At 41.9% G+C, this 27,966-nt stretch overlaps 2 protein-coding genes across 9 annotated transcripts in view; both read left to right on the forward strand.

Annotated features, from left to right (window-relative positions):
* LOC133974752 (nucleus accumbens-associated protein 2) overlaps positions 1 to 24,513 on the forward strand; it is a 29,569-nt gene extending 5,056 nt beyond the window's left edge. The window contains exons 1-7 of one of the 3 annotated variants that reach the window (XM_062412459.1): positions 12,555 to 12,994; positions 14,257 to 14,438; positions 14,556 to 15,317; positions 16,599 to 16,775; positions 18,269 to 18,374; positions 18,610 to 18,707; positions 18,805 to 24,513. In XM_062412459.1, the coding sequence (XP_062268443.1) occupies positions 14,327 to 14,438; positions 14,556 to 15,317; positions 16,599 to 16,775; positions 18,269 to 18,374; positions 18,610 to 18,707; positions 18,805 to 19,322 (1,773 nt within the window). In that variant the 5' untranslated portion in view covers positions 12,555 to 12,994; positions 14,257 to 14,326 and the 3' untranslated portion in view covers positions 19,323 to 24,513. Of the gene's footprint in view, positions 1 to 12,554; positions 12,995 to 14,256; positions 14,439 to 14,555; positions 15,318 to 16,598; positions 16,776 to 18,268; positions 18,375 to 18,609; positions 18,708 to 18,804 lie in introns of those variants that run through there. The other 2 variants (XM_062412460.1, XM_062412458.1) reach the window with 2 other exon arrangements.
* Positions 24,514 to 25,327: 814 nt separating this feature from the next.
* Positions 25,328 to 27,966, forward strand: part of nup214 (nucleoporin 214) — a 36,509-nt gene continuing 33,870 nt past the window's right edge. For all 6 annotated transcript variants that reach the window (XR_009924764.1, XR_009924763.1, XM_062413590.1 and 3 more), the window contains exons 1-4: positions 25,328 to 25,502; positions 26,785 to 26,980; positions 27,142 to 27,296; positions 27,734 to 27,932. Coding sequence is in view for 4 of the 6 variants with exons in the window: in XM_062413590.1 (XP_062269574.1) it covers positions 25,461 to 25,502; positions 26,785 to 26,980; positions 27,142 to 27,296; positions 27,734 to 27,932 (592 nt within the window). In the remaining 2 variants the exon portion in view is untranslated. The remainder of the gene's footprint in view (positions 25,503 to 26,784; positions 26,981 to 27,141; positions 27,297 to 27,733; positions 27,933 to 27,966) is intronic.

Here is a 27,966-nt window from a genome sequence, read left to right on the forward strand (position 1 = left end):
AGCTAAAAGATAAAAAACGAGGAAGGATGTGTGAGTTGGGTTTGTTGAGGCACACACAACTGTGATAATGTGGAGCATAGATTCTGTGATCTCTGATTTTCCATCTATGCTCTCATGTGCTATGCACCAACACACACCATTCATGCATATGCAGGAATACTGAGTGGGGGTAAATGAGAGGAAGGATCAGCAGGAACCGTTTCTGATTTTGAAATGTAACTGATTTGGAAGGTCCTGGTGTGCTACGTGCTTTTCAGGAAGCCTTCCAAGAATGGAGACAATGGACAGTAAACATGGCATGTTCCTCAGAACAATTCCACATTAGATCTCAAAGATCACGTGTCTCTCTTTCTTTCCTTTTCTTTTTTTTTTTCTCAGAATCACAGCCCCCGGACCACACCACATTGCAGATAACTGTAGCAGCTAAATTTCATGTTCCCAGTGTATGCACTGTACTCACACTTGACAAGGAGCTCTCACAAATGTGCAGAATCTCCCTCTCTCTTTCTCTCTTTCTCTCTTTCTCTTTCTCTCTTTCACTTTTTCACCCTCTCACTCTCTCACTCTCTCGCTCTGTCTCAGAGATTTCTGGTAAGTGACATGTCTGGCCGTTGGCATAATGCCTAGCAAGATCACATGGTATGAATGTCGTGCCTGTGTTGCGTGTGTGGTGTGTGTGTGTGTGTGTTTGTGTATGAGTGTGTTGAGAGTGTGATTGTACATGTCTGTGCATTTGTGCTCGTGTATCTAAAAAAAAAAGCGAAAAGAAAGGGAGCATGTGCACATTTCATTGTTCTGAGTATTTTCAGCATGAATAGGAGCACCTTGCCATTTTAGAGCGCTTCAGACTGTTGAGAATCATGATGAGGACATGTTTCTGATATAGTCATGAGATCTGCTTCTCAAATAGGATAGATTTGCACTTTATGTTACTCGTTCGACAGTATTCGTGGCATCAGTATATTGAAAAATTCATAAAGGTTATGTACCATTATGAGGATCTTATTCCACTTTTTATAATGGAAGATGCATTAAGAGCAATTCTGAAAAGATTCCAAAGTTGTTCATACTTGTATAATCACTCTTATTATTACCTAAAGCCCTTCATCTGCAGAACTGGCGAGCCTTGGTTGAACTCTGTATGTTCAATCTGCATTATGTCAGGACTTAGAACAATAACGTCACTGGCACCTAAATATCTCCAGAGAAAGATGTGCGAGCTTGAAACAACTCTTTAAACTCCCCATATCTTTGCAAAGGCTTCACTGTCAGTGAAGCCGCAGAAGCCTGAATAGGTTTAAAACAATTTTCCCAGATCCTTAGATTTTCAGCGGTGGGACATTAGACTCACTGTGAAAGTCAAACCTATAATTCGGGAGATGACGCCTGCAGACATGCACAAACACACACAGAAACACATAAATAAACCCCACAAAATCATGCAGGCACACACTCACTCACGCAGTCGTAGACAGAGAGACCACCATGGATGGCATTTATCCTCGCAGCCCACCTCAATTTTCCATGCACTTTTGCTGTCTTCTGTACATAATTAAATTGCTGCAAACTTCAAGCCTCTCTCAAGGCTCCTGGCAGTAAACAAAGCGTGCTAATTACTACTTAAGGTAATAAGTGAGGTAAGCGAATGGCCCCCCCCCCCCGTCTCTGTGGCGATGACCTGCTCTGCATGTCCTCCTCGTGTCCTCACAGCCGGGCACAGCGCTCGGAGGAGCCAGTGGAAAAAGACAGGAATCTGAGGTGGGTGGTTTTCACTGCACAGCCCCCCCCCCCCCACACACCATTTACACTGTTAACATACGTTAGCAATTATCGCTAGATCACAGCATTAGCATTGCTTACCTGATATTTGTAGACGTTCCCCTAAGAACTATCAAGTACTTAGGAACTTGACTTGAAATTTTGTCCTGACATGTATTGGTAAGAAAGAAAATTAGTTTTGTGATCATAGCAACAATTTATGTAATGATTGTTTGATGTGTTTGATGTACTACTGAGTGTGTTTGATGTACTACTGAGCGATGGGTAGATTGACGCCGCACTTGTCCATGTCAGTGGCCAGTTAGCTTAGCTTAGCATAAAGACCTGTGGGTTACTGATGGATACTATCTTAACCCTCCGACATAACCAAGCTAGCTGTTTCCGGTCTTTGTGCTTAGCTAAGCTAACAGGAAACAGAGGAAAACTGCTAGCCTGGCTTGGATAAAAAAATGCAATACGCACTTGATAAAACTGTAGCTTGTTGATATAATTTTTTGTTATTCTGGATGAATTAAACAAATTAGATATAAGTAAGCTTGCTGTTATCTGCTAGATATTTCTTCCAATCTGAATGTGTCAATCTAGCCTTTTCTGGTCTGCATGCTAAACAAAGCTAAACCAAGCTAACCTGTGGTGCCAACGACACTCTTGTATATTAGCTAAGGTCACTAACCAGTGTTTTTAGTATACATGTACATACCAAGAGTATAGCGTCAACCTTCTCATCTAAATATCAGCCAGACCGCAAAGAATCTCACAATCTCACAATCTCAAACGTAAAAAATGATTTAGTTCATGGATAAAAAGGCTCTTTGTAGCTACTGTGGTAATAATAATAGTCTTATTTATAAAGACTTGGTACAATTCAAAACAAGTAGGTCATAAAAGCAATCTGTGTATAGAGTTATTACATTTTATGACTGTGTGAACCAGTATAGGCCACATTGCTCTATATCATAAGTCTAACAGCATTATAGGTCGTATATCGCTGCAATGACCTGACAGACAAACAAGTGTTGATTAAATGTTAATCAAGGTTGTTTAACTACAGAACAGCCTTATACCCTGATGTCTTTAAGTAGGATCTCTCATTACTTCTACTTGCATTTGTGCTAATGTTGTGAATCTCCCATATCGTGCTTCTCTTGCCCTCGACTGACTGACCCTCAGTTACACAAATTAATATGTGCAAAAAAAATAACGTGGGATTTTGCTGCTCAGCGAGTTCCTCTGTCTCTTCCCGTGTTGTTTGATCAGCTCTGACTTGAGACAGAGATAGACAAGCTCTGTTCACGTAGGTCAGCATGAGACCTTTTCAGTATGTTAGCGGCGTTATGAGGTTATCCAAGGTGACATGTTATTTGAGCACATGTGTGCTTGCTTAGTCTGGTGCTGACTGGAAGATTCTTAGGTCAGTGAAGTGTGCGTGTCTATGTGTGTGGGGTGGGGGTGGTGGTGGTGTGTGTGTGTGTGTGGCGGGGGGGGGTATATGCACTAAAAATAAATGTGTACGTAACGCTGTGCACATGAACAAACCAAAGTCTTTTATGATACATTCCAACACTAGGCAACATTGTGATTTTTATTTTTTTTTAATCATGGGAAATCTCTGCCGCATGTCATGAGACGTTCTTTTTATCCACCTACCCCAGTTCATGATATCAAATAGCATTTATTTTTCCTGCAGGGTTTTTTTTATTCATGGAAGAGAGTGAATTAAAGCATTCTGTCTGCTCTAATTGAGAAATGTACACAGGGCACTCAGTCAGTGTCGGCACTGCGCTCTCTCTCTCTGTGTGGTTGTGTGTGCGTGTGTGTGTTTGTGTATGCCTGTCTGTAGACAGTGGGGCACTGATGCTGAAAGATGTGTCCTCATTTTTTGCGTTGCACCGGGCTCCTCTGGTAGCCATGTTGGGCTGCTCTGATGTCACGCATGTGTCACTGTAGAGCATTCAGCTCAGACACGACAGCGCATGGTGATCAAAATGGCATGTTTATTCTCTCCATAGCCCCCCCCCCCCCCCCCCCACCTCTCTCTACTTCTGTTTCACCCCCACCCCCAGCCTCCCCTGTCACACACTCTACTTCTCACCGTCACTGTTATACGCACTGGGAACTTCACCAGGCAGCTTTTCAAGTTTGATGTGATAATGCAAACCCCCTGCTGTAACCTTAAATTTGTTTTTCATGCAGACAAGCGCCTTGTGAGTAAAGAAAAGCTGTATTTTTACTCTTGAAGAATAACAAGCAGCTTTCACACTTAAAGGTGCATAAGCTAATTTATTGGGTTCTTTATTACTCTCACCTTAAAAAGCCCTTGTTTGATTGACACTGCAGCTGTTATCGACAGATTGGAATTGTTCTTGGAATGTAAATCCACTGTTGCAACATGTCACATGCTTCTAGCACGTGTATACCTACAGCATAGACCTTTTGAAATTGTTTTTGCAAAAGACTACGTGTTTCCAACAGGTAAAAACCGATAGACCAGGTTAAACAGTACAAAAGGAAATGCTCCACTTTGACATGTTTATATGTGATTTCCTCAAATGACCCATAGAGTTCAATTAGGGACATGATAGGAGGTAATGCAGTTGGATTTAAACTCGAGTCTGTGATGTTGTTTTTCCAGGGAGAGTTTTTTTCAGCTATTCCCCAGCAGCTACAAGGATAAAATTTAAGCACCTGGCCTTATGAGGGTGTTTGCTGTAAGTCTCCAATATTTTGCTGGCAAGCAAGTTATTCTTTCAAAATAAATAACCCCCAAATCTCTGCGTTACAGAGCGCTTGAATGAATGAGGCTGTGAAATTCATAAGGACAATAAGGTTCAATTTTTTTGCTGTACTTTTTTCCTTTCATAATTTTCCCTGAACACACAGCGACTGTTTGAAACCACATTTCATACAAATGCATTTGTTTCTGTTAACAGCTTGAAACTCCCCCACCAAGCTGAAAGAGCTTTAAATGGCTGGAAACTCCCCAACAGTCAGTAGAACCAATGAAGCTGTTTGAATGAGTCTAAAACAAGGAATCCACCTCCAAATTCTCGATCACATTTTACCAGGCTGACTTGGAGTTTATATATCGACAAAGATCTGAAGGTTAGAATCTAGATCAACATATACAACGAATTGTGGAAACAAAAGGCAACGCATTGTAGAAGTGTAAGAGATGAAGAGATTTGTATGTAGGGCTGAATATAAATGAATTGTAAATAAAGCAATTTCAAGATAAGAAATATTCTAGGAATGTTTCAGGGAATGTAAACAGTCCTCAAGTCAGTATTATCGATAAATCAAGGCACAACCACAAAAAAATATAAACTTTAAGTTTGTCTGTTGAGCAGATCAACATTAAATGTATACAGTTTGTAGATTAAAAACAACTACCCACAAATGACATTCCTTTTCTGTCACCACTCCATTCATGTCTCTTTTCTGTAAAGCATGTGAGTGTGTGCATGATCAGCACTCATGAGCTTTTACTTCTCGCTAATTTATCCTGATTTCCTCCATGTTCTGCCATCTGAAGCGCTGTGAAAATCAAGTCATGCTTGGAACAAATGCATAGGGTGTGTCACCACTGTTACTCATACACTCGCAAACAGTGAGACGTCCAGTGAAATGTAACCTAATTTAAGTCCTTGTGTGACAGTCAGTGACACTCAGCAGATCAACCGATGGCCCCTGTTGTCCCCAGATGAAGGACGTATTGAAGACAATACCAATGTAGTTTTCGAGCCATGTGCTTGCGAATCAAAGTGCAAGAAGCTGCACAAATCCACTGTTTTAGTATACTCTAGTATCAGATGTCTTGTGGCCAGGAGTGCCAGCACAGCAGCGGCACACCTGCTTTGTAATCGCACTTGCGAGAATAAATTATCTGGGTGCTCTGAAGGCAGGCATCAACCAGACCTAATTAGCTCCTTCTTAAATCAGTAAGGTCCCTGTCATGGCACCATCGCAGTTTGGAAACGGGGGGGAGGGGTTCGAGATGCCACAAATGATTCAACTGGTGTCCTTGTCAAGTCACAAGGAGAACAACACCTTTACTGTGATGCCATGGGGAAGTGATGTTTGTTTCAAGTGTGTTTCAAGATTGACATATTTAAAGTTCACATACTTTCATACTAACTTTATTCCATGAAGAAGTTTTAGATATAACTTTGTTGCTTGATTGATAAAGTTGCCAGTTTTTAAGTGCCTGGCACCTGACTTCACCTAATTAAGTCTAGATCTCAGACTTGAAATATAGCCTACCTTTATAAAGGGAGGATAAGAAAACCTACGCAACCTTTCCCCTTTTTCTCTGGAAACTATTTTCATTCAATTCTGAATGGCACACACCTCCCTCAAGACCCATAAGTCTCCTTGAATACATTCCAACTGCACCAAATTGCACCCACTTCTAGATATCACCTAAATATCGCCCTTTCCTTGCAATGAAAATCGAATAAACCAATAAACCAATAAACCAATAAACAAATCAACCTTCCAACCTTTCAACTTACAAACCAACCAACCAGGTTGTCGGAGGTATATAATATGCTATGGATACCTTAGATGGCACCAATGTCTGAATGCTCTCCTTCGTGATGGTACACAAAATAACCAAATAGTAAAGGGTGAGAAAAACTAATCTCAAAAATGTCAATAGTGGGTCGTAGATCAGTGCCAGAATGAAATTAGGGCCCTCAGGCTCATGGAAAATGTACAGTTATATGACCCAATGGTCACATGGCAGCTGCGTGCTGCTGCCAACGTTCAGCATTTATTAGTTAGAAACTGTCCCAAAAGTAGAAATATCACATGGTACCCATGATTCAGTTGCTTGTTTACACATTCCAAAATGCTGCTACTGCTGCTGTCATACTGATCTTGAACACATTTATTCCACTGATGACTCTTGAATTCTTTTGTGCTCTTTTGCTTCTCTCTTTTGGCTCCTTTTCTTCCTGTGCTGCTTACGTTGCTTCCTTATAAACTAGAGGGGGCTTTTTGGTCTTGTGTCAGTGTTTGTTCAAAATACTTCAGTCTTGCGTGAGTCCTGGGTCTGAGTATCCTTGCTGCCTCCGACGTCACACTTATGTGTTTCTATAAACTGGAACGACCCGGAGGCTCCCGCAGTTCTGCAATATGAGCTTATTATTAACCCAAAAAAATCCAACTGTCTTTGTCCCTAAACGCTTTCCCCTGATGTTCTTGTGTCACTCTGCACTCTCTTCCCTTTCTCCTCAGAGGGCAGGGCTCTATTTCCTAGAAATGGCAGTCTTGGAGGCCTGTTTGGTGATACTGACATCTTTGAGTCGTCAATGTGGAGGTGGAATCTCGTTTGATTTGAACAAACTGTCCGTCGGTTGCTATGACTTGGCTTTGTCACCAATATCTGTGGCGTAGCGATACTGGTCAAGTTTTGATTGGGAGTATGATTCCTTCAGCCAATCTTGTCTATTTAGACAGAATGTATTTGTTTGGTCGTCTTGGCTCGTACAGTGTCTCTCCTCACCCAAACTCCTTTTGAGCTTTACCGATCTCTATCACGCCGCCTCATTTCACTGTGACTGCAGTTTGTCAAGTTCTCTCTTGTTCTTTTCTATTTGCATCTTTCACACACACTCCCTCCCTCCTCCTCTCTCTTTATGTCCGTCTGCCTCCCCTCTTCCGCTCCCGTTTTCACGTCTCTCAAACATACCTCCCGTCATGTATCTTTCGATCTACATGCCTCTTTCGTCTCCACATCTTCAGATATCAAATATATGCTAAAAGTCATCACGTTTGTCCATGGGTGTGTGGGTTTTGTGTGTGCGTGTTTGTGTGTGTCACTGGAGTTTGGTGTGATATAGTGGCCACTGCTGTTTGTTTGTTTACCTCCCTCAGCCACTTGGAGTCCATTAGCGATGCATTTGCCTCCGGAGGATCACCCACACACACACACACACACACAAATACACACACGCAGATTCACTCACATACTGTACATGCTCTTCCACCTTCTGTCTGGTTTTCTTTCTGCACATCACCGGGATTACTGCTGCAATAAGAGCCGGTTGTTGTGTTCTCGCTTCAGCGTCTTCCTCAATAGAGATGCTTGACATTAAAGCATATAACCACGGTTGCATGTGACTGTCTGTCCCAAGAGATAGGCAACCTACAATTTTCAAAAATGTAATTGCCTGAATTACAAATCATTAAATAGACAAAAGCTACGTGTAAATGATGAAGAACGAGAACAAGAGCACATTATATATCTTAATTAATGTAATATGTAATATATATATATTAGAATTCATTTTGGTAGATTCCTGTTTTTAGCCTCTTAACAAAACTCTTCTTTTGGCTCTGTATTTGTTCTCAACCACCCCCTGAGAACAATACCCCAGCGCCTTAAGCTGCTCAATGCCGCATCAACGATACGTTTATCTGATATTATTCACTTTAACAGCTGCCTGCTGTATGTAGAGCTGAATATAAAGTTGTGTGAGTGGGTGAAAGCATTGAAGGTGCATACTGGAGAATTAAACCATTGAACTAAAAGATGGTTTCAAACTTTGTAGAACTGACTGCAAACTGCAGAGTTTATAACTCTCTCTGCGAGTTTGATACTCTGAATGACCCCTTTCACATTGCACATCGTCATTAGAACCATTGTTACTTTCATTGATCATAGCTGCATTATGTGCAGAGCCTGAAGGTGACATCACATAGGTGGGCATGGAAATCTTTCATATGGAGTTATAACTTTCAGAAGTCCAGAAGCTTGAATTGGTCACACTATATTGATTAGGACAAATCAATTAAAGACATTGATGTATAAAGAAACTCATACTTTCTATTGTGACATTAGAAGTTATCAAAAATAATTCTGCCAATACATGATGAGGTTTTAATGCATCCTCTGCATGTGATTGTCTAAATGACTTCTTTGTATTCCCACAGACAGACAGCATTGTGCCTGTAGTTAAACCTGAAATCCAGCCTCTCTCTCCTTCTCCTATAGTCAGTGACTGGGTTGATTAGTGTGCATATTGAGTGAATACAAGTGGAAAGATACCAGACAATATTCAGCCCACCACAAATCATTTCAGAGTTGTCTGTTTGTTACGTAACTGTGTGAATCATTTTCTCTTTTTTTGTTGAGGAAAAGATGATTTTGATCCTGACTATGTGCAGACAACTTCACCCAGCGGGGTCTATACACAGGGAATGATGTTGCATTATAAGCAGTGATAAGCAGCCTCTCTCGCTCTTTCTCACTCCCTCTCTCTCTCTCGACATCCCATAATGATACTCAGACAGACTCAGGCAGACACCCGCTCCGTCCCGATTGGTAGAACTGTTGCCAGGGAGCGTTGCCGTCTCAACGTGGATAGAATCTGTTGTCTGGTACACTTTAAACATGAGAACAACTGCAGGATCTGAATATTTATAACGAGGGGACTGTTCATATTGAGATCTTATAGAGGCAACATAAGCGAGAGGGGAAGGAGCCGTTCCTGTTTGGCTCAATTCAAAATTTTCCTTCAGTCTGCCTTTTTTCTTTTATTTCTCAGCTTTATATGAAATATTCATTAACATTATTACGTGTCTGTGCAGGTATCCTCTCAATATATAGATATTGGAGTTAGGTTTATATTTGCATTATATGACAACTTTATATACCAACTTTACTTCAATACGGTTGAACCCAGTTGAACTGTTCTGACAGATGATAAATGGCAGATACATCAATCTTCACTGTGTATGACTTTTATGGTCTTATGTTCGAATGGTACCCTGTTTTCATTGGGTATAGCTAACGTATAACTAGCAATTAATGTGTGTGTGTGTGTGTGTGTGTGTGTGTGTGTGTGTGTGTGTGTGTGTGTGTGTGTGTGTGTGTGTGTGTGTGTGTGTGTGTGTGTGTGTGTGTGTGTGTGTGTGTGTGTGTGTGTGTGTGTGTGTGTGTGTGTGTGTGTGTGTGTGTGTGTGTGTGTGTGTGTGTGTGTGTGTGTGTGTGTGTGTGTGTGTGTGTGTGTGTGTGTGCCATCTGGCGAATCAGCTCATTTCTTCATATTATTCAAATACGCCTAGACCTGCTGCTACAGTTAATAACACTGTGCGTAGGTATGAATCCTTGATTAAAATGGATGTAACACATTCCAACAAAGCAGACAACAGCAATCAGAGCGACGTTCAAAACTCACAGCTCAACTGACAAACTACACACACACACAAACGCACCTGAAATACAGTGCCAAAAGTCACAGCTCAGTATATAAAGATGATTATGAAAAACACGCCTTAGTATGGGAGAAACTTTGACATAGAAATGTAAACAGACACAGAGGGAAACGGGGACACAGGCAGCAGAGTGCTATGCACATATACAGCAATCACCAGGCAAACAAGTTGAGGGAGTTCATACCTTTTATATTTTTTATCAGGGATGTGCAAAGTCTATATTTAATGCAGGCAGAGGAGATTGCAATTTGCGTGTGCCTGATTTTGTGTGTTTGCATACGTGTGTGTGCTGTTGGAATGTGTGTGTCATTGCACTTGTTCTGCGGATGCACACAGCGTGCATCTTTTCCTCCTTTCCTGCATATAAAAATCTATATATAGATATATATAGATATGTATATATACGTCCACATATGTGAGCCTGTGTATATGTGCAGTGTGCCACACCGTCTGCCTGACTCGACATATTCTCCGTTCATTCGTTCACTCTCCTTTTTGCTCTTTCTCTCCCCCTCCCTTTTCCCTCTCTTCAACCCCCCCTCCCTCACACCCACCCATCCGTCCCTTCCCTCCCTCCCCTCTCGCTCTGCCCGGCTGGCACGTACATGCATGTCTGTAGACTCTGTACTGTGCTTTTGCTGCTGTGGCACGCGCCAGCCTCACTGCAATGCAGCCCTGTGTGCATTAATTGGCAGAGAGACAGTGGGTACGTGGTATGCGGGGCGGAAAGGATAGAGAACGGGGAGAGAGAGAGAGAGGGAGAGGGAGAGGAGAAGCAGGAGGCGATGTAAGGACACAATTGTAACAATAAGTGATGGACGGACTGGTGGAAAAGCGGTGTGGCGGGTTCACAGAAGGACAGACAAACAGAACGTGTGTGTGCACGAGCAGGATACCTTGACTCGTGTGTTGGCGTATGTGTGGAAAAGAACAGTGAATGTCTGTTTGCGTCAGTGTGCTTGCGGATTTGTGTTTGACTGTGCTCTTTTTTTTTTTGTTGTTGGGTGCTCACTCATGTGTACCTATATGTGCCGTGCAGATATCACACTGCTGGGGCAAACTCTGACTCACTCACTGCATTCAAAGCTTTGTGATATCCTCCCTTTCGTATTTCCGCTGTGACTGAAGAGTAAAAGTTTGTTCGGGTTTAGCGCAACTTTCTCTACTTGAGGTTTGTCTGGCACAAAAAAAAAAAGAAGTGCAATGTGTCTGGCTGCTTTCTGAGGCCAAACTCGTGATATAATAAAGCTCTGCATCAGGTTTTTCTTTTTTGTTTCGCAGATTGTGTTTTCTGAGGTGCGAGGACGGAATGAGATCTTGAAATGATTTACCAAAATGTTTACTGTCTTCATGTCGCATCATCCAAAATGCTGAAAATTTCCCACAATGTGGTTTTGGTTGTTTGCTGCTATTACACAACATGTGCATGTGTATATACTGTGCATGCACTTACATCAGTTTGGTATTCTTATCCTAGCACTCGCATCTCTCTGGAAATGATTCTTTCTGCTTGAAGTTATCTTTTGTCTTTCCTTCCCCGTCACAGGCTGTGACATATCTGGCTCCATGTCCTGCCTCATCCACATCAAGCCACATTCAGGGAGGCCTTTTCCCAGTTGCCGGTCAAAAAAAAAGACACGAAAACACATAAAATGTCAACCTGCATAAGCTGAGCCACCAAAGCAGGGGGTGTAAATTAATCATTCAATTTATCAATTCATGTACCAAACAGTCTTCCATGAAGACAGAACTTCTCTCTGCTCATGTGTAGGTGTTTGGCAGAGAGGTCTTTGCATGATTCAGAGAAAATACACAACACTTGCTCAAAAGTAAAATGTCTTTAAAAAAATAAACTATTGTCTGTACTGCAAGAAAATAGGGAAATACCTTGAAAATGACAGACTGTGTTTTTGATTAACCTTTTTAATTCTTAAATAGCTCGGATTAGACGATCACTGCAGTGTATATATTATAGCTGCCAAGTCGGTAAGAGTTTGCTTTACCAAGACGATCAAGTGACGCATTCTCTCCAGACTTGCGTCAAACAAGGGATTTTCTGAAGTTTCACTATTCATTGTCTAATTAATTAATGACGGCGGTGACCTCCATGAGCTCTTTTCATTTCTCCTTTTTAGTCTTAGTCAGCCCTGCTCTATCGACACCCACCATATAGGCATCTGTGTCCGGGGGGCAAAGTGGCAGAAGTTGCTTCAACCTAATTGTCTTTCTCTGCTCGTACTGTCCTCGAATGACTTTCTCTCTGTCTCAACTCTCCCCTCCCTCCCTCCCTTGCTCACTCCCTCCCTTCCTTTGCTCTGTAGCTCTGCCCAGTCTCTGTCTCTGTCTGTAACTGTAGCCTGTGTTTTTCTCTCCCTCCCACTCCCTGCGACGTATAGATACTGCATTGATCAGACACACGCACGCGCACCGAGCCTCCCACTCCTTTCATCATTGATTCGCTCTGCTCCTCTCTCTCTCTCTCTCTCTCTCGCTCTGTCTCTCGCGCTCTCTCTCTCTCCCCATTCTCCTTCTCTCTCTCTCTTTCTCTCTCTCTCTTACAGCGGCACTTGTTGAATTCAACCCTTGGAGAATAGAGAGAGAGAGAGAGAGAGAGAGAGAGAAACAGAGGGAGAGATAATGACAGGGAGGTGGAGGGAGGCTTTGAGACGGCACTAGAACAGACAGTGAGCAGGGAGAATGGGGCTTTGGAGGATATAGAGATAGAACATAGGGCTGTGTGAAGACAGACAGAGATAAAAAAGTCAGTCAGACGGCGGTGGCGGATCGTCTTCTTGAAACAGTGGGAATGACACTTTAAGTGAAAAGAGGGAGTCAACCAGACGGAGTACATCAGAGTGCTCTCCCTCCATCTCTTTAACTACTCTTCGTCTGTCCTGGTCCCGGCTGCTGCTCCTGCCGCTGCTGCTGCTGCTGGTGTGTTTGTGTGTATCCAGGGTCCATGGTGTGTCTGAACCACAGGACTGACTTAACACAGGTCAGAACTGTCTGGGATAGCACTTTCTTTATATATGTGTGCGTCTGTGTGTGTCTGTGTGTTTGGTGTGTGTTAGCACAGGAAAAGTCATGTGCTGGCTTCTCCAGGTGAGTGCTTGCGTGCCAGAGTACACAGTCATCTCCCTCATGCAGCCCGGGCTCTATGTGTTCATGCATGCACGCCTTTATGTAAGTGAGCCTGTGCATGTCTGCCTGTATGGACTCATGAAGTGGGAGTGCGAGAGTGCACGCATTTATGTGTGTTTGTGTACGTGTGTGTGTGTGTGTGTTAGAGAGGGGGGGGGGGACTTTTTTCTGTTTGTATTCCTGGAAACTATTCTGCAGCATTTCTTAATAGTGAAACTTGTGTGTGTGTGTGTGTGTGTGTGTGTGTGTGTGTGTGTGTGTGTGTGTGTGTGTGTGTGTGTGTGTGTGTGTGTGTGTGTGTGTGTGTGTGTGTGTGTGTGTGTGTGTGTGTGTGTGTGTGTGTGTGTGTGTGTGTGTGTGTGTGTGTGTGTGTGTGTGTGTGTGTGTGTGTGTGTGTGTGTGTGTGTGTGTGTGTGTGTGTGTGTGTGTGTGTGTGTGTGTGTGAGGGTTAGTGGGGAGGAAGAGAAAAAAAATAATGACAAGGTTCACGGAAGGAAAGAAGGTGTGTGTGTCTGACAACAATATAGAGTCTGCAAAATGTAGAGAAAGTGATTCAGTTTGGTTTCCTAGCTGAGAGAAATGAGAGAAGACTGAAAGAAAGTTGTTGTCATGGCTGTCTCATAGGTCATCTGAGTCCACAGGAGAACTGTTGTTGATTCATTTAGTGCAATGCATGGAGTCAGTCCTGGAATCCAGGTTCCTGGAATTGAACCATGTTACACAACATAGCATTGAGGCATTTCACATTGTTCTCGTGTACAGTAGGCACGGCACTGTATTGTATTTAGGGTGATTTTTTTCTCTTGCTCCGACTTGACTCCTCCTTTTTCTCTCCCGCCTCTAATCTCTCACCCACCATTCTCCGCATACATATCCATCTCTCTTTCACACACCCCTCACTTCTCCCTCAACTCTCTTCCTTTATCTCACTTCGCCTCAACTCCCTTTTTTTTTCTTTCTGGGTCTTTGCTCCTTTCGAGACTTTCAATCTTTATCTTTCTCCTTCTCACCTCTCTTACCTCCTCCTGGCACGTCTTTTCATCTTTTACACGTTTTTTATTCACTCCTTTCATCACAGTGTTTCTCCTCTCAAATGCTCCATATTTTATTTTACAGATGCCTCTCTCAGTGGCAGAGTCTGCAGTGAATATCTGAAGCCCCCATCTTCCTCGGCCTCTCTGCCAACATGTCCCAGCTGCTCCATGTGGAGATACCCAACTTTGGAGCCACGGTCCTCGGCTCCCTCAACGAGCAGCGCCTGCTGGGACACTACTGTGATGTATCCATCCTGGTCAAAGGTAGAATGGCAGGAAATCTGGAGATTTTATTTCATAGAACTCACAGAATCAGCATTTAAATTCTACATCATTCATTCTGAACTTCTTCTTCTGTTCTCTGTTATTTCCATCAACCAGGTCAGGCTTTTAAAGCCCACCGGGCCGTTTTGGCTGCCAGCAGCCTCTACTTCCGTGACCTCTTCAGCAGCTCCACCAAGACCCAGTTTGAGTTGCCCTCCTCAGTCACACCTGCTTGCTTTGAGCAGATCCTCACTTTCTGCTACACAGGAAAGCTAACAATGGCAGCTAGCGAACAGCTGGTGGTCATGTACACAGCTGGCTACCTCCAAATTCAGCATATAGTTGAAAGAGGCATGGACCTAATGTTCAAAGCCAACTCACCTCACTGTGACTCGCAAACAGCGGGGTCTTTAGAGGAAACATGTTCCGAACCACAGAGTCCCTCTAATAATGGTAACGGCCTGGCGGTGGCTGCCCTGCTGGGAACCCCTGGTTGGCCTCAGTCTTTGCTCCTTCAGCGTAAGATTAAACTAGAAGGGGGCGAACCGACACCCCTGACGATACCCTCAATACAAAGCAAGATTTCTTCATCAGAGTTAAGCAGTCGGCTGGCGAGGGCGAGTTCGTTGTTCTACACGACGGCTGGAGGGAACCCAGTCCCCGGTATGCCTACTTACCACCTTCAAGGGGCCGGCGGAGGTGGAGCCGGAGGAGGATTAGGAGTAGAAAGGTCCAGTCCTGGATCGTCCAGCTTGCCCACCACTGACAGTCCAACGTCCTACCAGAATGAGGATGAGGAGTTTGAGGAAGAGCCCTATGATGGAATGACAGAGGATGCCTACAGTCATCTCTATGGACGTTCAGCTAACCCCTATGGGAGTGAGTATTTCGTTAATTCAAACAGCAAAAGATTTATCATCCAAATCTCTCTAGAATTCAGGATGTTGTTCTGAAAGGTCATATTACAATTTTACATCACAACTAACTCACCAATAATTCAGTCAACTACACTTTTATTATCATTATCCTTCGAGTTTATCTTTCCAGTCATTTAAGATCTGACAAAGTGCATCACTCTCTCAATTGCCCTTGGCTCAGATACACAAAATGCCTTTAATATCAAACAAAGCTAAAAGTAAAAGTCGGCATGACTTGCAGAAATATACATATTTATTCAGAAATTAGGGCTTTTGTTTCTCCTTTTCCAGACTTCTTATGTATTGAGCCAAAAAAAACGGATGCACATTAATTTCATCCCAGTTACATTATTTAATCTTTCATAAATCATGTATCCTGCGCATCTTGAAAAGGCAGGATGTTGTGTGCCTCCAATGTGTGTGTGGGCTCTCTCAGCATAAAGATAGCTTTATGGAGTTATGATTGGAGTGCATCGTGACCAACAACACACTCCTTATCACAACTGGTCTGTGCTGCTTTTTGTTATGTTGTACTCTCCTCATCTACTGTCGGTGTACATTTGCCTACACATGCACGCAGAGAAGCCATAATCACCCATGCATTTACACATGAACCAACAAGCTGGACACTGATGGATGTCACAAATTCAAAATCACATGTGCACACACACACACACACACATAAAAACACACACAGTCTTTCTGTCATTCTTAGCATCCTGCAGCTCAAAGGCATCACGCGGGTTTGTCAAATTCTAGAGTTTCAGATATTTATGAAATCCACTCTATCTGCAATCATTCAGAGCACCCCAGGGTGACATTGTGGGATATTTGAGAACCATTCAGGTCTTTCTCTCCTCTCCTGTGTGTGTGTGTGTGCGCGTTTGTGTGAGAGAGGTGCGTGCATGTGCATACACTCGGAGTCATCTTAGAGGTTAAAGGAAGGAATTTTGCGATTTAGAACCTAACACCCAGCTTTGGATCTGTCCCCCTCCAAAACTCAAGTTGCTGATGCAGCATCATGACTTATCTGGGATACATCTGCAAAGCTCTGAAACATTTATGAAACACAACAGTTTTGTATGAGATTACACCAACCTGCTTCCCCAGTTAAATGTTGCAGCCTCTCTCTGAATAGGGGACGCAGAGGTTAGTAGAACTTTGCTGATGTGGTTTGCGTAACCCTTGTCGGGGTTTTTAAAACCCTATTTGAACCTTCTCTATTCCTGCTTTCTTTCTTCAGTCCAGGACAAGCCAGAGATGGCGGTGGTGCCCTTGGCCTTGGAGAACCGCAACTGTGTCCTGATCCGCCGGGACCTGGTGGCGCTGCCTGCAAGCCTCATCAGCCAGATAGGCTACCGCTGCCACCCGAAGCTCTACACCGAGGGCGACCCCGGGGAGAAGCTGGAATTGGTAGCTGGTAAGGGCGCGCATTCCTCCACAATTTGTCCACATTTAGATAATTTGAAACACAATAGCTTGTCAAATACAATTTACATCCATTATCTATACAGCTTATCCTTTGAGGCTCACACATGGTGGGGGCTGGAGCCAATCAGAGCTGGCATTTGGTGGAGAGGTGCAGGGCCAACTCCCAGAGACAAACTATGAACACACATTTGCATCTCTGGACAATTTAGAGCCTCCAATTAATCTGAATCCAATTTGCATGTCTTTCGACTGTGGGAGGAAGCCGTAGAACCCGGAGAAAACCCACACAGACACAGAGAGAACATGCAAACCCTCGGTTCTAACCAGGAACCTTCTTGCTATTACGCGCCACCCAAAATTTAGTATAAAAAAGGCATTACTGGGCAGAGATAAGATTGCAGAGCTAACAGTGACCTTCTCTTATATCTCTTTATATCCAACAGACGCATGTATGCAACCTGCTTTTGACCCGATCGAAAGAAACTGCAGTTCTAAAATAAAATAACTTCAATATTAAAGCATGCAATGAAATAATTTTGGTTAATAAAAGTCAGTTAAATTCTTTTCCCTATTTAAATGGGTCAAACTGACACCACTGACAACTCAGCTTTTTACTAAATTTGACTCATTTCCAATCCAGGGTCAGATGATTTACTCATTCGGGTTTGACCCATGTCACTGTGCCATGTCTGAATGAGAGAACACAAAGATGAACACTTTTCTCCTGTAGAGACTGAAAAGTGTAATAGAAAGGATGACCATCTCTGCAGCAGCCGTCAATCCGGGCTTTGTGGGGGAGTGACTAGACAGAAGTCACTTTGGAGTAAAAGGCCTACGACAGCCAGGGGTTTGCCAAATGGCCCCTTCGAGGGCCCGAGTGCACGAGGGAATAGATTCTTTGGTTCGATGAGAGAAAAACTGAACTCTTTGGTGGAACTGCCAGAAATTGCTCTTGGCTGTCAGACCAGAGCTGTTCAAAGCAGAGGCACAGCTCAACATCAAGCTACAGCGATATATCATTCCTTTAATGCAAGGAAAAGTTAAATCAATTTCATGTTTAATCTTTTCACACAAAAGAGCAGTCTTCGCTCCAGTCGAACACAATATGTGCACATGCAAAGCTGTGTGAAGTTTGTCCGCTTCAATCAGATGTAATTTAATGAAAACGGAATGGAACACATTTGAAATGTGTTGGGTCTATATGTGAGACACAGAAAACAATGCATGGATTTGAAAGAGACAGTATTTTAAAGGAAGTAAAACCAAGTAATTTAACAGGGTAATGCTTTTATGGCCTTTAACTTCGATTAATTTCCTTTCAGTGTGTGATTCTCCAGCTCCGTTAAAAATCTCATTGAACATGAATTTCAAATGTAGTATAAGACGAAGTGGTGGTTGCGACAACGCGAGAAATGCTGAGGTCTCTAAAGATGAAGAAATGTTTGTTTCTTATTCGATTTACTTTTTTGTTTAACTACACAGGTACGCAGGTGTTCATGACTCGAGGCCAGCTGATGAATTGTCATCTATGTGCCGGGATCAAACACAAAGTCTTGCTCCGCCGGCTGCTAGCTACGTTCTTTGATCGGTGAGTATCAAGGCGCGCACGACTACAGAGTCTGGTGTTGTCTTTAAGGACCCACTGTGATACTCGAGTCCGTGTTTATGACTCCAACACAGCCGCAGTTGTCACAGACCAACTTTCACACTCCATCTGTGGCCATGTTTGTGCAATGCAGTTAGTTATGAGTGTTCCAATGTTTGCCGACTGCATGTGCCTGTAGCTGACTCTGCCCTCTGGTGTTGACTCTGTATCCCTGCAGAAACACTTTAGCCAATAGCTGTGGGACAGGTATCCGTTCCTCTACTAGTGACCCCAGTAGGAAACCCCTGGACAGCAGGGTCCTCAACGCTGTAAAACGTAGGTTTATTGTCCCGATCATTTCATATAAATGTGACAGAATTTTCAAAAGACACAATTTGCCCACATGCAGTTTGCTATTTTCTCTCTTTTACAGTCTACTGTCAGAATTTCAACCCTAACTTCAAGGAGAGTGAAATGAATGTGATTGCTGCCGACATGTGCACCAACGCGAGGCGGGTGCGCAAGAGATGGTTGCCGAAGATCAAGTCCATGCTGCCTGACGGCATGGAAGTATACCGTGCAGGAATGGGCATGGGTGCTGCTGTGGGTCTTGGCCTGGCAATGGGCGCCTCTCAACAAGGCCCCTTCGAGGCCGACTTCAAGAACCTAGAGCAGAGGTATTATCCAGATCGTAAGGACCCTCTAAGGACTCACCCACCGCTCACAGAGGGCAGCCCCGGGTCCAGGGCGGCTGGAGCTGAGGCTGAAGGCGATGGAGTTGTGCAGGACGAGCAAGAGGAAGATGAGGATGAAGCTGGGTTAGAAGGTGTCGATGCATCACTTGGGGCACCCACTTTGATCCCAGGTGCTGAGGCGGGCAATTGTCGAGACACGCCGTCGGAGCAGCAAGTGGAAGGTTTTGAACAAGGTCTGAGGGTGAATGGACAGTGAACATCCCTTGTTGGGAGCTGCCTCTCACATTGTGAAGTCTGTTTTAACACCTCGTTTTCTTTTGCTTGCATCTTGTCCAGCGCTCTTTCTTCTCCTCTGTGCTTCCTCACCAGGAATCGTCAGCACACAAAGCAGCGCTCGTAGATCTCGCTAACAGAAATTTGTCACACATGCATGCGCACCCATGTGCTTGTGTACACACTTACTTAATTGATAGTGGAAGTAGACACAGGCATTGTGTTAGCACATCAAGCAAATCAATGATTTCTGCTCCACCCTCTTCTTCGTATGTGCTGTATTGACTCAGTATTTCAGCTTTTGCAGCAATATCACAAAGGCCTGATACCAGAACAAATGGCTGTAATGATTCGTGAGATCAGCGCAGCACAGAAGTAACACTTGCTGGCTGGCAGTCCACAGAGTGTCTGATATGATGGTTTTAAAAATCATTCAGTTTTCTGAAAGAATAAAACCCTAGGGAGAAACAGATCAGAGAGACAGTTCTCTTAATAAGCAATTAAAGGTCAAGCACTGAATTAGCACAATTGAACTAAACAATTTAAATTTCCTGTTATAAAAGAGGACTGTCATTTTTATGATAAAGAAGAGGAAAAAGGGTTTCCTGGGAAAGTTAAAGACTTCTCCGCAATCTAACTAATAATCTATCACATGGACTTGTTTTTTCATGCATACTTTCCCATGACACATTGGATTAGATTGTCAATGTGATGCCTGTGTCTGCTCCAGACAGCCCCCGCTAACCACACACACACACAGAGACACACAAACACACACATGTGCACCCATTTAAGATAATAGCCTTTTAATATATGCACCAATGCATTGAATACACCATTCAAAGAAATACAATAACGTAACGATGCTTTTTAACTTTGAAGAATCCTTTTTGATTACCAGTTTTCATTCTGTCTTGGAGATACATGGACAAGAACAAACACTAGAACCCACGCTTGCATGCATGAATATAAACAACGGATACAGAGAATTTATGGAAAACACAGCAACAACATAAACAACAAAGCCACAAACCTGCATAGAAATGATTTAAAAAAACAAACAGCTACTGTTGCCTCGAGATATACAATTACTACTTAAAAGAACTCGTTTATCCATTTCTCCCCGGGACGTTTCTCATAGACCACAGTCTGACACATGTTAGAACTGATACTGATGTTACCCAGAAGTGACTGTGTTTGACACAGTACTGGTTGGATTCTTTTTTTTGTTTTTTTTGTTTGTTTACGGAGCGCTCTGTCACCACAGGTAGAGGAAACTGACGTGCACTACACCAAGTGGTAGAAGAAATAAAACATGCCATTGAGAGGCACGGTTTTACCTTGATGTGGTGCGATACTACAGCGTCCTGCTTCCGTCCTGCTTTTTTCTCCCCAGGGGGGTGGGAGGGGTGTCGGGGGGTAAGTTATTGAATAAAACGTATAAGAGCAATTTCTGCTGGCTTATTGCATTTGCACTCAAATCTAAAAAAGGTTAAAGGTGGGAGACTAAAGAGTTTGCCTAAATGTGACTGTACTAAAGACTGAATCTTTTGTGTCCTCCACATCACCCTGATTATTTATTCAATTTGGGGTATTGTGGGGGAAAAAAACAAATGGTCTTTCTGACAATGACTGTTTCTAAAACAAATAATCTGGGACTTGGATGTCACAAGGCAATTTCGAACAGCAGCATAAACCTTAATTTGTCTTTTCGTAGAATTTTTTTCTTTTCTTCTTTACTGTGTTTTCACACTATCTGCCACATGTAAGGACGCAGTCCGAGCAGCCTTTCTTTGTTATTGTTTTGTGAAAAGATTTTTGAAAAGCTTTGCTGTCCTTATGTTCCATTTTCCAAGTTTTCCCGCAGATTTAATCACGAGATAAGACTATCGCGCCCCGTCAATGTATTAACCCCAGGGTAATTCTAAGCAACCGCCATTATTTTGGGAAAATACAAGGAATTCTGAAGTGGTTGAAAATAGAAAATGTCATATTTTATCACCACAGAATGTGAAAGCATGAATGAACAACTAAGCAGAAACAACTGAATATGCCCTCAGTGTATATTGGACCTGTTTGTTTGAAACATCAGTGCTGTGTCACTGCGAAGGTTGGGCCAGATTATTCTCTGTCTGTTAGACAAATATTTTTTTGGGGAGGGGGGGGGGGGTGCTTTAAGATGGCCCTGCACAAGAAACACAGGGTTAAAATTGCACTAGTTAATAATAGTAATGACGTTTACAAATTTATTTTTCTTTCTTATTTTGTTTTGTGGTTGAAGAAATGTGATCTGCCATCGATAAAACAGGGCTGTGACCGAATGGCTGAGCTGATGGATGAATGTAAACTGTAGCACTGCTTTGGTGAGGGCTCCGAGCCTTGACTGAATATATGGTTAAATACTGAATCTCTTTTTTATATATCTATATGACTCACATCTTTTCTTAATTGTATACTCTCAAACAAATGGGCCATAATATAAAACTAATCTGGCTGTTCGGCTGGATGATGTCCTAACCTAAAGCTTTAGTGATGTTGTGATTTTTTTTAAGGAACATATTTGAACAGGTCTTCCACTGTGGCATACACAGGGCGAGGTTCAAGTACAGGCTTTTATTACACCGCTGTTTATACTATCTCTATCCCAACAGTTGTGTCTCTAATGTTGAAATTACACGTGTGTTCGCAAAACTGAAGATTTCTTAAAAATTCAGCAAATTATTTCTTATTTTCTAATTTATTAAGTGACAGTTCCCAAAGTTGATCTTGTAAAAAAAAAATACAAATAAAAGAATAAAGGTGTTCAGTTGCTTGTTGAAGCCACTACCTTAATGCACTTGTGATTATTTGTCATTCAAAGTAATAGTCTTCCCAAAATGCATACACATTTAACTCCAATAATTAATTTAAGTTACAAAATACAGCATGCCACCCCTAGTAAATTCAATCATAAATGTTCTACTGTGCAGTGAAATTATCAAATATGTTAAATACATTTTCTCTCTTTATATTTTCATGCACTATAAACCTATGCTTGTCCAAGGCCTGGTTTGGAACAGGTGTTACTTAAACTACTTAGGTTTTTGAGGTGTTTAATGACCTGCAGTGGGGAAACACTGATATACTCCACAGTTATCTTGATAAAGGGGTGAGGAGCAGTGCCTTAGACTGTGACTGTGTGGGCGTGGATGTTGTGTTGTGAATGTTTCGGTTCAGAGAGAAACTAGACAAAATAGTGGCAGAGTAAGTCTATAAATTCACCAATAATATTGGCTTTGAGAAACTTTGCTTATAGAATTATATATGTAACAATTTATATATTATTTTGTAGCTTTATGTTTTTGCAACAGATTTACGGCACTTGGACACATTCAACAGCCAATCAGAAACAACCAAGACTCAAAGCAAAAAAAGGAAAAATGAATCTAACATATTATTTCTATTTTAGTCACACCCAAGAAAAACAAATCACACATTCATAAGAACTGTTTATGTTATGTCTTCTGATATATTCACATTTTAAATAGTTTTATCCACTTTGTCAACAATAACCCTTCTTTTCATTTGTTTTTCTTCCTTCTTTCCTGGTTGGGGCCTTTTTCTTGTGCAGGGTGAAATTGAACATGAATAAAGTTGCACTAAAAAAAAAAAAATGTCAGAGAATGTCATGGCTAACCCTTGGGAGGAAGGGCTCTATTGAAAAAAGTCCTGTAAACTGTATGTAATGTATTTTTTGTAAAAGTTTCTTTCATGGAAAGCAGAATCTTTTTTTTTCCTTTAATTTAGTGACATAAATATGGTACAATATCTGCCATTCACCTGCATGATTTGAAAACCACGCTTTAAGAGATGGACTGGCATTGTTGATTGAAAACACCCGATTTTCCACAAATTTTCTTTGCAAATAAATTGTTGTTTACTTTCTAAAACACTACATAGTGCTCGCTTCACCCCCGCGTTGTTGTAAAACAAATGTGGGCACAGTGGTTTTTCTTACTTTGAATGGTCGAACTCAAAACAATACATTTATATGCAAAGAGACACTGGTATCATAAACTGCATGCCATTCAGAAAAACTTGTTCTAACCGGATGTAACCTCTGATCTTTATGCACCATGTATTTTATGCTGAATAACTGTTGTCACTGTTGGCAAACAAAGACTCTTGCAACGAGTGGGGATGGTATTTTACCGCGCACCCTGGCCTTTTATTGAATGTTTATTGACAAGATTTACGACAAAGTAGAGTTTAAAGAGTGAAATACATAGAATAACTACCCAGTTGACTGTGCATTGAAACCTTCAGCAGACTCAGCAAATGCACTTAAAGTTTATACAGTATGTGTATGTGTGTGTCCTTGAATATAATGCCAGCACTTTAGAACTATACTTAGAAAAATTTAAGAAAAAGAGGGAAAATGTAAAGAGCGACCAAGGGTTCCGTGAACGAGGGGGGAAACGCAACTTTAAAGCCATGTGTTCAGAGCGCTGACAATCAGAATATGGGATGAGAATCAAAGTGCACTATGGGAGATCTGACATGAGTTGCTGTGCTCTTGCTATTTGCTTTGTCTTTCTCCAGCTTGCTTTGGTCTCTGCTCGCTTACTCTTTCCCAGAGTCGGGGGACATTCTGATGTTAACCCCAGCCTTCTATAGTTATTATGTGTGTGTCTCTGCAACAAGGACTGATACTTTGGTGCTTCGTGAACAGAGCTGTTCCATGTTGACATGGACCATATCTGTAATGCTCTGTAGAGCGTGGGTCGAACTTAGCCCAGTCTGGGCTTATTGGTAACTTCTTGATGGGCAACAGTCTAAATATGACAAAAAAAAGAGGGTCTTATCATGCAACCTTACACATTGATCATTATAATGTTCTTCACTATCAACAGGGCCTGGCCCAGGCAAACTGGGATGGGACATCGACAGTGTTGACAACTGCTTTATGAAAAATGTTGAAAATGTTTATGCGCCTTCCGACTCAAGCATCAATAATATATACAACAAGAAAAATTGCAAGTTGCCACTTTTGACGTTGCATAAGAATATACGTTTCATTCCCATCATGGTTGTGTGCCACCACCAGTTTCGGTTGTGTAGTCTAAGAGTACATGATTTCTTTAAATGCAATACAGAAAAATCTGCTTTCTAATAAAACTCCTTACTTCACCATACACCGTCCTCGGCTGTCTTTTGTCTGATCGAATGTTATAAAGTATTTTCTTTAAAAGGGATGTTGTGACCTTGGCAGATTGGCCACTTGCAGGGATTTGTTCAGTGCTGATCTCTAAATATGGATTAGATAGATATAATTTATTGATCCCAATTTGGGAAATTATTATTTTAAATTTATCTAAACTAATTTTATGGGGGACATTTTAAAATTATAGGATAAATAGACAACAACAATGAATAGTTCTGATTGTGACCCCTCTCTAGAATTGTGTACATTCAAGTTCACACATGGACATTGTCAAGAACCAATGCAATTATGACTAAAGACTAGATTTAACTTTTTAATATCTAGTATTTACATTTTATTTTGTAGTCACCAAAATGTTTTTCTACCCTGTCAGACATTTTAAATTACTGAGTTTATCAGCATCATATATCCCTCAGTAATTTATGAGTAAATAGGGATGTGTAATTTGGGTTATGAGGCCGATTACTTTTATTGCTATAACAGTGTCACCCTCTGACTTTTTTTGTAAAACTGAATTTATCCCAGCAGGACGGGTAAGTGGAGTAATAACTCGGTTATAGTGATATTTGGGGAATTTGAAAATAGTGTTTCTTCATAAATTCATATGCCTTGGAGCCATAAGTGCATTTTATTGGCATAGTAAACCGGATATTGTCCCCATGCTGCGAAGGTTTGGTGATCCACGACTGTTTTAATAACACATCCATTGCTCGGTGATCTCGCTCCGTCATCGACTCGTCGTCCTGAACAACTCTGACGTTGTTTCCTTTACCAAAAAACGCGCCGCGGCTTGTGTTTGTACAGTTCCCGAGTTTCAGCCCAATGTGGCTTCACATTAATCTGGCTCACATCCACACCAGGAGAGACACGAAGTGAAGCGGCAGGTTATCCGTTAAGCAGCGGCCGCTCTCCGTCAGAATGAGCGACGACACGGACTCTCCCCCGGAGAGGGAAATGAAGGTAAGTTCTGTTATCCCCGCAGGTTAGCATGTCTGAGCTAATGTTTGCTAGCACCATGCCAGTCCACCTCCTTGCCTCTGGTTAGCTTCACGTTAGCACTTCAGCTAGCTAGTAGGGTTTAAGGTCTCCCTGTTAACTCAATTTCAACCTGAAAGTACTTACAGAGCCACATTCATAAACTGGACCTCGCTGATAGTAAAAGCGAGATGTTAAAACGCCACTCAAGAAAGCTAGTGTACTTATAATTCAATCATGTTTGTATGCTAGCTCGGTAGACGTAAGAGTTACTGTTGATGTGTACCTTGACGTTTAACTTGACGGCACGTGAACTAACAACCGCCTGTGTGTAAAATGGACTCACCAATCACCCTCGATCTGTAGTTAATGCAGCTTTGTAACACTTAAGAATCAAGACTTTGACGTCAATGAAGCACTGGCTTTTAGCTTATGTCTTAACTTCCGTTTTCGTTTATGTCAAAAAATAATCAAGTCAGGCAGAAGGACAATTTACAGCGTGCATTCATGGAAACGGTTGCTGAATTGTTTAAATTGTGTATATATATGTTTTGTGTATATTTATGTATGCACCTTGAAATTATTGTGAAAAGATGTTAGTTGTATATCCTTCTCCTAGTTTTTACTTCCCTGCAATCTTCCCTGGTCTCATGAATTCAATAGAAGTTTTTGCAGCAAGTATTTTTTAGAGCTTGCCTATAAAACAATGTCATTAATTAATGCAATATAATCCAGTCAATAGAAACGTAAGAAAAGTCAAATTATTTACCGATGTATTATGCATTGTGTAAACGTAGTAAGGATATAACACATAATTGATCTTCCTCAGATTTGTCAAATTTGTCAAGTGTTTGTGGATTTCTGCCCATAAGGAGCAGTTTAGTACTGCGACTTTCACTAGGGAGCAACAATACATTTTTTAAACTCTAAATAAATTATGAGTGATTTTTTTTTGTAGTAACTATCTTAATTCACTAAGGATTATTCTTCTTGATAAAACAATTGGTAATATGGTCCAGTCCTAGGTTTTCAAACAAAACTATAACCGTAACTTAAAGGTCCTCTGTGAGTCGGTGTGGAATCGCTCAACTGGCTCCTTATGTCTCAAAGGCCACGAGCCCTGCAGTCAAAAAAGCATGTTTATAGTATACCATTGTTTATCCTTCTGTTTAGTTTGAAGTTGCAGGTATTGTGCTGGAGCCATATTTTTGTACCACCTTCAAATTTCACCATGAAGTAACAAAGAGTGCTTCTCTTTGTGTTTTAGGATTTTCAGTTTCGTCAGATGAAGAAAGCAAGAGTTTTTGCACCTGCTGGGGATTTGCATGAAGAAAGATCCACTCTGCTCACCCTCTCAAATAAATATGGCTTATGTTTTGTTGGGCTCAACAGAACATTCAAAGTTTACCTGACACATGATATACTGGCTGCTGATAGAGTTGAAGGAACCTCCAATGAAATAGGTATGAATACAATCATACAATATATACATTTAAATACGTATCTGTTCTCATTCACAATGCATGGTCATCTCATTCATTGTTACTTATAAGATATATTTTTCACCTAATTTCTACTCTCCCCTCCTACTCACAATTCACTCAACTCTCCCTCTTTGTTCTAGTCAATGGAATACCAGTGTTGGCAGAGGTGACGGTGGAACTGGCTGTGCACCAATTGGCTCTCAGTTGTGATGAACTTACATTGTCAGTATGTGGTGTGTCTGAGGGAGGGGGGTTATTCCTCACTTTCTACGATGTCCGCACCTTCACTAACAAGGTGAATATTTTAATGATTTCATCATTTTGTGGGGCACCAATCATTTTTATTGCAGGTTCTACAACACTCATGAAGATCGATTTGCAATTTTAGCTTCACTGTGCTTGAGCATGTGCAACAGGAAATGCCTGAGAGAAAAATGAGGGTAAAATGCATCTGCAGTCTCATCAGTGGTACTGAGTTGATGTGTCTCTGTAACAAATTAATGTCTGTTTGAAGCCTTCATTGTTATTCAGTGGTATAGTGTCAGCTGCAGCAGACTTGCTTCTAATGCAAAGACAATAGTGACATCCAGCTGACGATTGTTTCTATTAAATGATCAAGATCATTTTTAGTAGTTTAATTTAGTATTAATCCATCAAATGTCTTAGTATCTACAAGATTAAGTCACTAAGAATTTTACCTTTTTGATTTCTCATCTTTTCTTTCTTTTCCAGGCGAAACAACAGAAGTTACCTTTTGCATCACTGCAGGCAGCCGTATCCTCTGGCACTATGGTGCAGGACCTGAAGTGGAATCCCGCCCAGGCGTCCACTTTGGCTGTCTGTCTGTCTGACGGCAGCATGCTGATTTTGGATGTTACAGACAGTGTCAAAGTGCAGGCACAGCTACCAGCATCGAGTGGCATCACATGCCGTGAGTGAGACTGAGTGTAGCAGTTGATTCGACC

The sequence above is a fragment of the Platichthys flesus genome, chromosome 19 (assembly GCF_949316205.1).
Source record: "Platichthys flesus chromosome 19, fPlaFle2.1, whole genome shotgun sequence".
NCBI lineage: Eukaryota > Metazoa > Chordata > Actinopteri > Pleuronectiformes > Pleuronectidae > Platichthys > Platichthys flesus.